Below are 14,192 nucleotides of genomic sequence, written 5' to 3' on the forward strand. Positions count from 1 at the left end.
GGAAGGGTGTTGATGGTGGCTGTCCCATCTATTTCTAGCCCTGGCTAAGGATAAGAATAAGTACTACAGAAGCCCAGTAAAACAGTGGGGTGAAACATAATCCTATGGTGTTTGAGGGAAGTTTAGCCAGTACCACCTCAGCATAGCCAGCCCACATGGGAGACTACTCCTCATGCGCTGTGACTGGGATTCTCCAGGAATCCCTCCTGGACTGTCCTCTATCCCTTCACAGTGGATGCCCCTTTACTTCCCAAGGATCAGAAGAGGAGCGGGTCTGACTATTCCCAGCGCTCCTTCTGTGTCTGCATCTACGTCTGTACCCCTGGCCTCCTTTCTGCATTTCACACATTGTCATATGTGAGTGATCCTGAAGGTTCCTGTGTAGCCTGACAAGGCTGTCTTGAAAAGTCAATATAGTTTCTCTTATATTAAACTTTCGATGCATAATTTGTATATCAAGCCTCAGTTTTCTCTTCATTTCTTAAACACGTGTCCCTTATAAGCTCATTTTTGTTTAGTCTGTTCACTAAGGCTAGTTACCTAAAAATCATGATGCTACATAAACCAAGGCCACTCTGACCTTGAGAAATAAAAGTCATTCTTGTCATACACTTTCAAAACTGATACAGGAAAAGTCAAAATGGCATGCTTCTCAATATTTAACATATACAGAGTTACATAGGGATTTTATTTTATGTAAATCCCAGGGCCCCACCACCAGGAATTTTGACTGAAACAGTCTGGTATGTGCTCTAGGTATACACATTCTATCGAGGGCCTGGGGATTCTGATGGATCCCACTTGGAGGAACAAAGGGCTTTTGTTTTCTAAAAGTCTAAAACAGAGTTCAATATTTGGGCCAATGTCCTTTATGGAAAACAGGACGTCTTCCCTGTGCCTGCTATGACAGACTCGTGGAAATAGCTCACTCTATGAGCCAAAGGAGTAACTTTAGAAGACAGTCACAGAGAATGAGAGCTGAAGACTCTTGGTACGTCACAGCTGCGATCTGTCACTGTGACTTAGATTTGGAACTGGGATTAAGGCTGGAGGGTAATGACAACAACAACAACTTCTCTTTGTGTTTCTAAAACACAGCTAAACTCACTTTCTAAGGTCAGGGATGTGAACTCATGAACAGTCTAGAATGTTCTGTGAAACTGCAGTCTTTGGAATTTCTTTGACAGTCAAGTTGCAGGTTTTGAGAAATCCTAACAAGTTAAGTCAGATGGACATAGTAGCATACACCTGTAATTCTGGCTGCTTCTGGAGGATGAGGCAGGAGAATCATAAGTTAGAGTTCAGGATGGGTGACAGAGTGAATTCAAGGATAGGCTGGGCAACTTAGTGAGACCCTTTCTCGAAATAAAAATGAAAAAGGTGTGGGGGATGTGACATGGTGATACACTTCATTTAGCATTAGAATGAACCTTAGTTCAACTTCCATTACCACCAATGACAATGACAAAAAATTAAGTCAAACAAAAGAGATTTTCCTCAAAATCTTATTCAAGATCACCTTCCTTGGCTGTCATCATTTTGATACAGGGTAAATATGCTGACAAGATGAAGATATGGTCTTGGAAGTGGCACCATTGTGACTCTCTCCCCCCCCCATGTCTCCCCTCTCCCCCCACTCTCTCCCTCCCCCAGTCCACCCTTCCACTCTTGCCTTGACTAATTACTGTTTTCTGAAAAGTTTTAACAAAACTATAGAAATAGAGACTAATAATGTGGTAAAGAGGCATTTCAGAGTGATCGCTTGGCTTATAGATTCTCTGGTTTTGTTTTAAATAATAAAATTGAGCTTTGAAGAGGCTCAGCGATGTGATCCCAGCACCTAGAAAGTTCAGGCAGGAAGATTCCAAGTTCAATCAGTGGGCTACTGGCGAGTTCCATGCTAGTCTGCCCTGGGCCACAGCATGGCACTGTAATGGAAGAAAGAAAGGAAGGAAGGAAGGAAGGAAGGAAGGAAGGAAGGAAGGAAGGAAGGAAGGAAGGAAGGAAGGAAGGAAGGAAGGGGAAAAGAAGGAAGGAAGGAAGGAAGGAAGGAAGGAAGGAAGGAAGGAAGGAAGGAAGGAAGGAAGGGGAAAAGAAGGAAGGAAGTAAAGATGGAAGGAAGGAAAATCAGTCTTTGAATGTGTTTTTAATTGTAATCCATATTGTTTTTGTATGTTCAAGAAGAGAAGTCTCCTGAGAGTTTCCTTTGAGAACTATCTTTAGTATAACTTAGTCATTATATATATTTGTAAGCATTAAGATTAAATTTTACTTTTTTTAAAAATCCTCCAATCAAGATATTTGTTTTCATCCTTTCCTCTCAATGATGAACATAGACTACAAGTATTTCTATATGTGTAACGTGTTGGTACATGTGTGCAGTTGCTATGAGTTGTCCTGTGTTAGAGAGACTGGCTTAGAAAAGAAGAAATGGCACTTCAGTGGTGAGTGTAATGATGTGTGAACGTATTCTGGAATATGTGCTGCTCTGTGTAAGAAAAGCAACCAAGGCTGTGCTGATTTCCGGAGAACAAAAACCCTTGGAAATAGAGAACAAAAGGACTTCTTTGCAGAACTGAGGATTGAACCTCACCATGCACGATAACTAAATGCCCTATCACTGTAGTATGCCCATTAATCAATTAATTATTTAATTATTATTTAATTATTATTCACTATTGAGACACCTTAGGCTGAGATGCCTCAGGCAGTTCAGGCTGACCTTGAACTCGCTTCTGATCCTTTTGCTCCAGCCTCCTGAGTAGTTGAGATTTGTTGACCTGTGCCACCAGGTCTGACTTAGGATTTAAAAAATATCAGTCCAATGCCTCCAGTAAGAAGGATTTCATTACAGGAGCTTTGGAGGAATGGGAAGAGAGTATGTTGAACCCTGGATTCCAGAAACTACAGAAATGCTGCCTTGTGGGATAGGATAATTTCTCTCCCTGGCAGTGGTTTGTTTGTTCAGCCTGTTTCTAGGCTCTGGTGATCAACAAATAACGCTCGCAGCAAAGGGAGCGTAGGCCAAAGAAAATAATATCAAAGCTACATCCAGACAAAGAGAGTCTTGAACAAAGCTGCAAATCTGAATCAGTTTTCATGGTGCAACTTTTTAATGCTCAGAGTTAAGTGTTATGGATCTTTAGCCACCTCTAATCTGCTCACAGCCATGGTAACGGTAACTAACACTAAAATAAAACTGAGACCTGATATCTAAGAATAATAGTGCTGGAGTAGCTGAGTGTAGACAGCACTGGAAAATTCAGCTCTGCTCTCAGATGGCACAGTGTCGGGTGTTTACCTGTCTGCATTCCTCTGTCCTTGCATTTTAAAGCTTGATTTGTATACCATAACATAGGGCGGTGGTAAATGTACACTTTGGTGATTTCCATTAACCTATGTAGTTCCACAGATATCACCACAACACAAATTTTAATTGTTTTTTTTTTTTTTTTGAGGCAACATTTTGGTATGGAGCCCAGGTTGGCCTCAAACTCATAATCCTCCTACATCATTCTCCCGCATTCTGGGATTACAGATATGTACCACTGAGCTTGGCCACATCTGGTTTTAGAACATCTCATCACACCTAAAGTTTCCTAGGAACTGTCTGTAGTCAATCCCTGCTCCCTTTCCTGATTACAATGATCTCTTGTATCCTTCCTTGCTTTTTTTGCATGACCTTGGTTTTGACTCTGTAAGCATGCAGCTACTTTAAGACACACAGGTTATGTTGAAACAGCTTTATTTTTTGATCCATAAATATCTGTTACTGACAAAAGTGGAAAAATCCTCAAGACTAAATCTCACTAAAGCAATCTCTGTTTACAGTACATATAGGGTGTGCTTTGACAGCGAAGGAGAATGATGAGATTTGTACAGAAGCAGTAATGGGGGCACTGCTCATTGGGGAGATTCCATGTGAGTGACAGAGAAACTGCAGAGATACGGATAGAAAGGTACTTTTCATAATACTACCATATAATAAACATAGAATCCATAAATCCAGCTAATGAGTAAAAATGTTCCTTAACACCCCCCTTAGGAAATTGTGTCCCCAACTAAAAATGTTACAGTAAGAATTGCCTTTTATTAGAGAATTTCAAGAATTCTTTACTACAAAATGTCTAGTTGAGTTTACAGGACTAGAGATGTCTTTGCCACTATGAAGCAAATGAATGGGTCCTCTTTAATGGAGTGGCATTTGAGGGTCATTGGAGGGTTGGCAGCAAAGTTGAGCAGGGTCTTCTCCTCCCACACGAGGGAGGTTGTTAAGCAAACACACAGCATTATTTTTATGAATGATGGAAGGTTAATGTGTTTGCAATTTACAAGATGGTTTTGATGACAGCGATTTGGAATTTCCATTGGTGCTTCACAAGCCTTCATGGGGAGGATGATAGTATTACAAAGAGGGGCCACAAAGATACTGGGATGGGGTGAGGACCCTCCTCCCAGCAGCCCAGGTGGGTGATGCCTCGTCCTCTCCAGATGGGATGGAGCTTCCGCATCCTGACGTGGTCTTCAGGATGCATGCTGTGGCGTGGGATATGATGGCATCCCTTGTCACACAGAGCCTCTGCCAAGCATGCTCCTTTGGGACATGGAACAAATTTCCTATCTGACCTTAAATACAAACTCTGTGTCCAAAAGTCATGGTCAGACATCTAGACCCTTTTCTTTTAGCCAGTCCCCTCTCTGAAAGTAGAGTTACCTCCCTCCAGCTATAAGGACATCAAAAATGAAAACTCCAAACTCAGAATTTCACAGCAACTGACACCCAGGTGGTTTAGGTATGCTTATATGAGAGGCTTCAGGGATACGATTGGTGACCTGTTGTGTGGTCAGGCCTTAACTTTCAGATAAAAGAACATCCATGTGTGGCCGAGCCCATTGCTTCCACCCAAAACCTGGCAAGGAATCTGGTGTTTGTCTAGGGCCTCTGAGGATGCTGCCATAGGGCAGGCAGAGTGTTATGGGTGCAGCTCAGTTGAAGTGGGGATGAACGTAGAAAAGGAAAGGAGCGGAGAATGAAAACCCCAGAGTGTAAAAGCTGAATGAAACTTTGAGGGCTCATCTAGTCAAAGCCCCTCATTTTATATGTGGGGAAACTGAGGCACTGAACTGGCATGTGACTTGCCCATAGTCACATGGCAAGATGGATACAAAAGCCAGACCTAGAAGCCATGTTTCTGGAGCCTCAGTCCTGTTTCTGCTTCTCTCCCCTTGTCCCCTCTCTGATACACCACTTTCCAAAATTAAAGAGAGGGGCCAGAAAGACTTGTCTTTCATGTTAAACCCTACCATCAAAAATTGTCACTTATAAAAATAACTCTACACCAGGAAAATACTTCATTAAAGCGCAACAAGCCTCCTAAAAACACTTCACAATTCCTCAGATTCAGAGAGGATGGCAGAGAGGTGTGTGTGGGACCTAACGTGCCTCCTCCTCTCAGAGCAAGTGCCTTCTAGGGTCCAAGTGATGGGCAGCCCTTTCAAATTATGATGTTGGGTCCAGTCCACAGCCATTTGTGGAAGGAATGAGGGATGAAGCAGGTGACAGCTAAGGACTCTCCAAAGGCAATGGGTTGAGTTTGGTGGCCGAGATGTTGGGATGGCTACTCCTCCATACTTGGAGACTTACAAGTCTTAATGTCTTTGGATGAGGGGAGAGCTGTGATTTCCACTAGAAGAAAGGTGTTGGAATAGAAGCAAGAGCTACAGGCGTCAAAGGGGATGAATCTTTGGCCAGAGCAGGAGACTCTGGGCTAGTAGCAGTCTGAGTCAAGAGCTTCTTGAGTCTGGTAGCTGCAGGAGCCAAAGCTGATCTTTTGGCCATGACACCTCTGATCAGGCAGCTCTCTCCCTTCCCTTTTAGAGATCAGAGGGATGGGGGAGACCCGTGACTTTACCCCTTGGGGCATCATTTCCCGTGTGAGGAAGTGTAACAAACCAATGAGGCAAACAAAGGACTCACAGAACGTGAGGGTCTTCCACAGTTTCCATCAAGAACTCTGATTCTTCAAACCAGAGACTTCAGCAGATCCAGGTAAAAGAAACTAGGGCTGGAAGAAGGCTGATGATTGAAGAGGGAAGTGAGGGAAACTTCAGACCTGGGGAAATTCTGAAGATCAAAGTCCAGTTATGAGGCTAAGGAGTTACTGGCAAGCTTTTGTGGCTCATGAATATACGGAGCCAAGAGTTCACCGGAGGAAGTGAGAAAGGAAGGATGTAAGGATGGGAGTGGTAAGAGGTCTTCAGGAAGAACACCTGGGTCAAGTAAGACCTGTACACACCCCAGTCCAGGGCAGTGGAGACATGCATGAAGGAACAAAAGAAGCAGAGGGAAACCTTGAGTTTCCTTTGCTTGGGGTAGGAGTGTTTATCATGAAGAGCCACAGCTCTCCTGTGTGTGACAGAGAACACCAACCTGCTTGGGCTAGAAGCAGTGACATCTGGGTTCCAGCCCCAGACACTCTCAAGTGAGTTCATACAATACAACATAGCTAGCTGGTTCTGGAGTGACGGGTGAGTTCATGGGACTTAGTGGTTTTCCCTTATCACCGAGGGAAAACAACCCCAGTGGGTGCCTGAAACCACACATAGTACGAGACTCTCTATATGTATTATGTTTTCTTCATGTACATACACATACAATAAAGTTTAATTTGTAAATTAGGCACAGGAAGAGATTGACAATAATAAAACAGGACAAGGTATAAGAATATACTGTAATAAAAGCCATGTGATTGTGAACTCTCTCAAAAGAGTTAAGACAAATGTTAATATTTCTGGATCATGGTTGACTACAGGTAATTTAAATGAGCCATGCAAAACTGAAGGAGGGGTAGTGTATTTCCATGTCCCAGTTAAGACACAGTTTTCCGGAGTTTGGAGTAGAGGACTGGATTAGAGTAGTCTGTAGACTTTCATCTCTGTTACTATTCCTCTCCTTCCAAGGATGAAGCAGAAGAAAAGCCTTCAGGAGAAGCAAGCATTCCATTAGAATTTTCTGACGTAACCAATGCCAAGTATTTTATACCAGAAGGTGGTAAGGCAGGGATGAGAAAGAGTTTGGAATCAACTTATCAAACAACCCCTGAGACAGACAGACAGACAGACAGACAGAAAGAAAGAAAGAAAGAAAGAAAGAAAGAAAGAAAGAAAGAAAGAAAGAAAGAAAGAAAGGAAGGAAGATGGAGAGGAAAATAGACAGACAGACACCTTTGTCAGAGCCAAGGCTGAGGGAAGAGCCTGGGGTAAGATTTTCTCCCCAAGGGGTGGAAAAGTTGCTGTCTGGAAGATTCTCCATGGGATGTCCAGACACCAGGGAGGGAATTTTTGGCCACCACAGTCTCGACTTTCCCCCTTCCCACTTCCCACCAGCACAAGGCCTTCAAAGGGACCAGCTAAGGGTTAGAGAGTTATAGGGTGCTGGGCTGTGGGACAGCTGTGAGACACACCCTTGCTTCTGGAAGTGAGCCACTCTCTATTTGGATTGAGTTCTTCTCTTCCTGTGAGCCTTACCTTCTGCAACAAAAGCTCATAGACCCATAGGAACCAGCCCTTAAGAAGGTTTATGTGTTTTCAGGGAGGAAAGCAGAATGTCCAGGGACACCCCCTTGGTGGGGAGGCCAAGGCCTGCCTTTGGAAGCCCCAGCTTCCATCCTTCTGGGTTATACAGGACATTCCCGCTCTCACAGAGGGGACATTCTAGGGAGGGGTGTAGGAGAGCTTGTAGCTCTTGAAAGCAGTGAGGGGAAGCAGTCCACTGATGTCTTCATGGCTCGTAGTCTTGGCTAGATTAAAAACGACCAGAACAGATACAAGCTTCTCACCACCTCTCTTTTTAAGGGCTATCCATGCAGAACTGAGGGGGTATAAAATCTGACTTAAGGGCATTGCTGCCGGAGTCTGGTAAGCTATGGCTCCATTTCTTAGGCTACTCCACCAGCAGTCTGGGGCTGATTCTCCCCAGTCCCAGACCTGGCCCTCAGAAGGGAGGCTCATTGTCTTCCTCCTCCTGATCTTGGGGGAGCAGGATTGCTCTCACTGATAGTTTCCCAGAAGCTGGTCACACCTTCTCCACCTTCAGATTGCAGGCAAAGAGGGGGCTCAGATGGGCTGGCAGGGGAGCTTCCAGGTGCCCCTACCATATGCCCAAGTGTCCCTGCAAGGAGGCGTGGTTGATATGGCCCCCACAACGACATCCTGGGACACCATTGTTTATCTGCATCTACCAATGGGTCTCGGTTCCTTGGATCCACTGGTTTGAAGAAAGTCATGGAACTACAGGGGATGAGGTGGGGAGGTAGGCGTGGGAGGGAACACGGGAAGAGAGAATGAGTTCTAAACAGAAAAAGGCTGCGGAGAGGGCAAAAGTGGTGGAAAGGAGTGCTCAGGGTCCGGCATGACCACGTCAGAGAGCTCCTGCCTGTTCACAGGCTAAGCTTCTTCTGTCTGGAAACTTCTGCCTCTGTCCAGCCTGAGGCTCATGAGTGGGGGACAGGCAGAGCCCTAGAAAATGGGAATGGTGAGCCCCTGAGATCCTGGGCATCACAGTGGCCCTCCCCACCCTAGCTTTCTGCCCACTGCAGGTGCCTCCTGGGAGCAGAGCTCGGGTGAAGAAGGCAGGCCTGAGAGGAGGTCCTAGTTCAGACCCAGTGGCCTGGAGGAAGTGGGGGGAGACGATCAGGTGGCTGCCAAGGCACTTCTAAAGTCCTGGCAACCTATCGCTACTCCTCTCTGGAGGGCAAGAGCTAATGCTCCCTCTTGGGGGCAAGAGCTGAAGCCCCAGAGAGGTTTGAGGAGAAACAGTGAAGGCTGGGAGAGCACAGCCCCCACAGCACAGGGGCAGAGGCAACCAAGCAGCTAAAAGGAAGAGAACCCCTTCCTGTTGTGGGGCTGAAAGGCTCAGCGAGGGAAGGGCCACTCGGTAGAGACCAGAGTTCCAGCAGGCAGAAGAGAATCGTATTGTGCTTATGGACACAGCAGCTCTCTGGCTGAGAGCGAGCAGGCAGTTTTTAGGCACTAAGAGATTTCTGTGATGCGGTTCTAGATACAGGAAAGAGACCGAGTAGCCTATTCGGTCAGCCCACTGACTGCACCCGCTGGCCGGCTGGCTGTTCAAACTCAGGCAGCTTCGGATTACCTTCAGGGGAGGGTCCACTGGCTGGCAGAACCTGCGGCTGAGTCTCCAGGAAGGGGTGGGGGTTGGGGGGCGGGGACTGAGGGAGTGGCGCGGGTGGTAGGTAAGACTGGGGACCTCACCACTCTTCTCATTTGCAGGGGGAGGGTTCTACTGGGAGAGAAAGAGCTCTAGAGCCTGGGTCTGTGCTTGTTGGACCAGGCATTTGGCGCCATGTCCCTGGGGGATATGGCTTTCTGGACAAAGGCAGCCCGCCTCCAGCTCCAATGGGGGGAACCGGGAGGTGAGGAGAGCAAGGCTGGACGCTGTGCTCCTCATCCCTGCCCTGCTCTGCTCTGTCCTGCCCTCACTCTGCCAAGCAGCCCGGCCACGCTGCCGGTCACACGGTCACTTCGGTCTTGCTGGCTGTGTAGCAAGTGTGGTGGCCCGGGATATAGTGCAGCTGCTCCACCGTGTTGTGTCTGCGGGAGGCAAAGGCGTGGCGCTTGGCTGCCGTCTGGCTCTGGCCCAGGGTGGCATAGGAGTTATTGGAGGCACTGGGATGGGAGTGCATCTTGGTCATACGGTACCGGTCCAGCACTGGCGTGGACACAAAGACGTCCGTGTGCGAGATGGCCCGCGACAGTGATTGCTCTGGGAAGGCCGTCCGCTCTGGGGATAGCAACGGGTCCTGGGAGTGCAGGCGCTCTGTGGAGAGCAGCTGTTCATCAGACAAGATTCGGTCATAGGGCATGCCAAATTCATCAGGCAAGCCCCTCTGTGGGGACAGGACCCTGTCCTGGGACATGGCCCTGATGGGCCTGCGTGGCCGTTCTCGAGGCAGCGGCTTCTGTTGAGACATCTGGATGACATTGAGGGGGAGGGTGCCACGGGCTGCGAGGTCTGGCAGGTGCCTCCGCCTCATGTAATACTCATCAGCTTCCTTGTCAGCTGCAAGGAGACAGAGAGAAAGCAGTGGGGTGATGGGACAGCCACGACTCAGGGAGTAAGGGTGTGTGTGTGTGTGTGTGTGTGTGTGTGTGTGTGTGTGTGCGCGCGCGCGCGCGCCCTCTTGTTCAATCACAGACCTGGAAATCTCCAAGGGTAACATAATCAAAGGCCCTTAGTTAGTAAAGTATGTGGGGATGGGACTCAAGCAGGTGACATTAACCCCCTCCTCCAACGCATCCACAAACCAATTTGAGGGCTTGTGAAAGGTGGGTTCTGATTAAGGGACACTCACTGCCTATACCCCAGAGTCTATATCTCCAGTAGGCCCCCAAATTCTGTTTCCTCTTCAGGGGCCACCATGGGGGACAGTTAAATGACTTCCTCATCCACCTTATGGTGGAGCTGATTTCAAGCCCAAGGTATTCCTGTGGCTTGCCTGCTGTATCTACTGCATGTGGTTCTGAAGTAGAATGGCTCCAGGTCTTACTAAAATACCCAGGTAGAGCTAACAGCTTTCAGATGATGTCTACAGCACTACTTTATGGAAACTGGGCACAGAATCAGGTTTTGTTAGAATCAAGTAGGATGTTCCTCTAGGAGGCATTTGTGGAAAGCTTCACTGGTAACCTAGGAACCTAGTAACACCTTCTCTGGAGTAACAACCAATCTACAGGAACCAACACATGGGCATCCAGCCCCCACAGCCATATCATCAGCCTACACTTACTCCCTGTGCCCACCAGGCAGCAGGCTCTAGCAATACTGTATGTGCATCTTGCTTAAATGCTCTGGGCTCATGTCCTTCTAGTAGGTTCTCCCAGAATTGCACTATGGATCCTTGACCTTCTCCAGGGCACACATAAGGCTGCATTGTGCCAAATTTCAACAAGGAGGCCTCCTACAGACAGCTTTTGGGATTCTTTGCCTAGTATAGTAATGCTGCTTACTCCTCAGTGGGCTCAGGGTTAGGGTGGATCTATCCTGCCTATTGAACCCCATTTTCTCGTTTCAGGGCATCTGTCAGACCTCTCAGCTGGTCAGAGATGCTCACTTGTTGCCATAGAAACTCAACATTTCTCTCTAGATGGCTGAGATGGACTTGGGCTGGACTTCTATCAGAGAAAGTCACCCTGAAACTTGAAGCACGTGCTCAGCTGTGGAACACTAACTGAAGTTGAGCAGCCTTCAAAAATGATTGACAGGGCTGGAGATGTAGCTCGGGAGTCAAATGCTTGCCTAGCATACATAGGGCTCTGTGTAGCATCCCCAAGACCACACACACACACACACACACACACACACACACACACACACACACACACCAGTGCATGCACACATACATGGGTGAGAGGGTGTTGACTCATTCATAGGGAAATGAGAGGAAGTTATAAGGATCAGGTCAGGAAAGAAAGCTGTCCCTAAATGTACTTTCTTGTACATTTTAATGCATTAAACCTATCAATGCCAAAAGCTGTTCTGACTCAAATAGCTGAGGTGATTCCCTGGATAAACCAAATCTAAGTTATAAGATGAAAGCATGAGCATAAGAAGTGTGGAGGCTCAGGTCTTTGAGATGGTCCTGGCTGGGCTAGAATGGTTCTTTGGGCCCTTGGTGCCTCTTTTACAAGCAATAATACCCAGGAAGGCCCACAGTTTGATGAAGGCCAGTGGCAAGCTGGTACATGAGTGATAAGTACAGCTTACAGAGGATGGGGGCCCCAGGGTCCTACATCATTCTTAACTATAAAAAGAGTGGACTAGGGACCAGGAGATCAAAAGAAAGGGTTCTATCTATTCTCTTTATCCTACATACAACTCACTCCTAGTTCTTGGGATTCTATACCTGGTCCCTTAGGTTATGGGACAAGAGGATGATTTGGGAACCCTTGAGACAGACCTCAATTCCAGCCAGCCTTGACTTACTTAGCCTCTTCAGAGATGAGTACTTGCTTGGATTGGTCTTCACTGCAGATTCATATGATGGAGGCAGGTGGGCTAAGTTCTGGAAAGAGCGTGAGAAGGAGAGGTCATAGGGTTCCGTGGCCGATGTCAGGATGTTATTCATCCGTGGCTTCTCTGCAAAGGAAAGGCATGGCATTTAGTGAACATACAGGCAGAGGGAGCTGAGGCCAGAGTGGCCAAGTTTTCTCTCTACTTTCTGCTCCCTCCTTGACTAGAGACCCTATCCTGCTTTCTTAAGCTAGGACCCAGCAGGGAATGCTGAGACTCAGTTTCCCTTTGCTCACTTTCCTTTTGTCAAGAGTCCTCAGGGGAAGGCAATGTCTTAGCTTCTTCTGGCTCCCATGGCTAGTGGTCAGTCCCCGAGGACTCAACTCAGCAATAGTTTCTTCCCCCAGGTACATTCCTGGTGTCTCTGATGAAAACTGAGCCCGGTACAATGAAAGAGCATTGTCCTGGTCAGCCTATTGTCAACTTAACACAAGCTGGAGTCACATGGGAAGAGGAACTGCAATTCAGAAGGTGCTTCCACCAAACTGCCTGTGCACAAGTCTGTGAGTCATGTTCTTGTTTGATGATTGATGTGGGAGAGTCTATCTCACTGGGAGCAGTGCCCTTCTTGGGCCTATCATCCTAGATGGTATAGGAAAGCAGGCCGAGCAAGCCATGAAAGAGCAAGTCAGTTAACCCAGTAAGCAGCACTCCTCAATGTCTTCTGCTTCAGTTCTTGCTCCAGGTTCCCCCTCTACTTCCTGTCCTGACTTCCTTCAGTGAGGGACTGTGATGTGAAAATGTAAGCTAAATAAAACCTTTCTTCCCCCCATTTTTTTTTGGTTGTGGTGTTTTATCACAGCAATAGAAACCCTAATAAGATATGGATCATAAACTCATCCATGTCTACATGAATGCACTGTCTTATCCCAATAGATAGGCTAACTAATTCTATCAGGCCAGTCTGACTTTAGAGCAAATCTGATGACCATGGAGGAGATGGATACAGGGCCCAACTCCATTGCAACTCCAATCCACATTCAATCCATGGTGCCATGCACCTTTGGGGCAGCTCCCTTGGGTCTCTCTATGCTCCATACTTGACAAGCCTCTGTGACCCACATAGCCACTGTTGCTTACCTTAAGCCCTTTCTCAGAGGCCGCCTTAGTAATTTCTAAGCTCCCAGAAGGAAAAACATGAGCAAAACCTGCTTGACATATCCTTCCTCTTCTCCCGCTATCTCTGAGATAGACCCTGAGACTCCAAAGTCAGCAGAGACACAATGGAGTGTGGTTCGTTGTCAGGCCCAGGGAAGAGTCATGGAGGGAATGGAGATGGTGAACAGTCAAGAGGGTAAATAACTGATGACAGTACCCTCAGGCTAAGAGAGCTTTGGAGGAGACATTACGAGAAACACCAGAGAGGAGAAAAGGATCGGGGAGGAAGCAGTGGGCTTAGGGGTCTGAAGGAAATGGAGGTCCAGGGGAAGGAGAAAAAAAAAATCCCTTAATGCTTGATTGACATGAGAGGAGGAGCCCTAAAAGGAAGTCAACAGTTGGTTTCCAGGGCGATCGTGATACCATTTCCAGAAACAAGGGAGCAAGGAAAGAGCAGTCTGGCTGTGCCATCCATCTATCCTCTTTGTCTGGGACTCCTCAAAGCCAAAGACGCTCTGAGAAGGGGCAGGCTCTAAGTTGGGAAAATGTATAGGATTATGGTTTTCTACACCTCTTGGCAGAGAGTATTACATTATAGACTACAAAACTCCTCTTGTCCTTGGGAGAGAGTGTCGCCTTCCTAGGCCCATCCAAGGATTGCCCCAGGCATGGGAACTCCTGGCTTCTCTCTTTCCCTGCCTGCATTGTCACCCCCAGAACTGGGGATTGAGCCAGGGGATTTCAGCCAATAAGCTGGTGTTTGTGCCAGCTTCGTACATATGTGAGGGGGTGAGGGATGCTCTGTATCCCAAGAGATCAGAACATGCTGTACAGAGAGAGCCTCCCTGGCATGGACCAGGACAGATGCCAGGAAGTAGAGTGGGCATGAAGCTGAGAGTGTTGCTCCCTAGATGTGGTTAATTACCACTAATCCACTTCTTGTTTCTTCGCTTTCTCACCATGCTGGAGAAGAACAGGGTTCCCTCTGAGTCTTGGCGTTTTACTC

General features: G+C 47.2%; 1 protein-coding gene across 2 annotated transcripts in view; it reads right to left on the reverse strand.

The window, feature by feature from the left end:
* Positions 1–1,676: 1,676 nt before the first annotated feature.
* Shisa6 (shisa family member 6) overlaps positions 1,677–14,192 on the reverse strand; it is a 305,326-nt gene continuing 292,810 nt past the window's right edge. For both annotated transcript variants that reach the window (XM_076542625.1, XM_006973641.4), the window contains 2 exons: positions 12,002–12,154; positions 1,677–10,078 (listed from right to left, as the gene is read on the reverse strand). In XM_076542625.1, the coding sequence (XP_076398740.1) occupies positions 9,528–10,078; positions 12,002–12,154 (704 nt within the window). In that variant the 3' untranslated portion in view covers positions 1,677–9,527. The remainder of the gene's footprint in view (positions 10,079–12,001; positions 12,155–14,192) is intronic.

This window comes from Peromyscus maniculatus, chromosome 8 (assembly GCF_049852395.1).
Source record: "Peromyscus maniculatus bairdii isolate BWxNUB_F1_BW_parent chromosome 8, HU_Pman_BW_mat_3.1, whole genome shotgun sequence".
Taxonomy (NCBI): domain Eukaryota; kingdom Metazoa; phylum Chordata; class Mammalia; order Rodentia; family Cricetidae; genus Peromyscus; species Peromyscus maniculatus.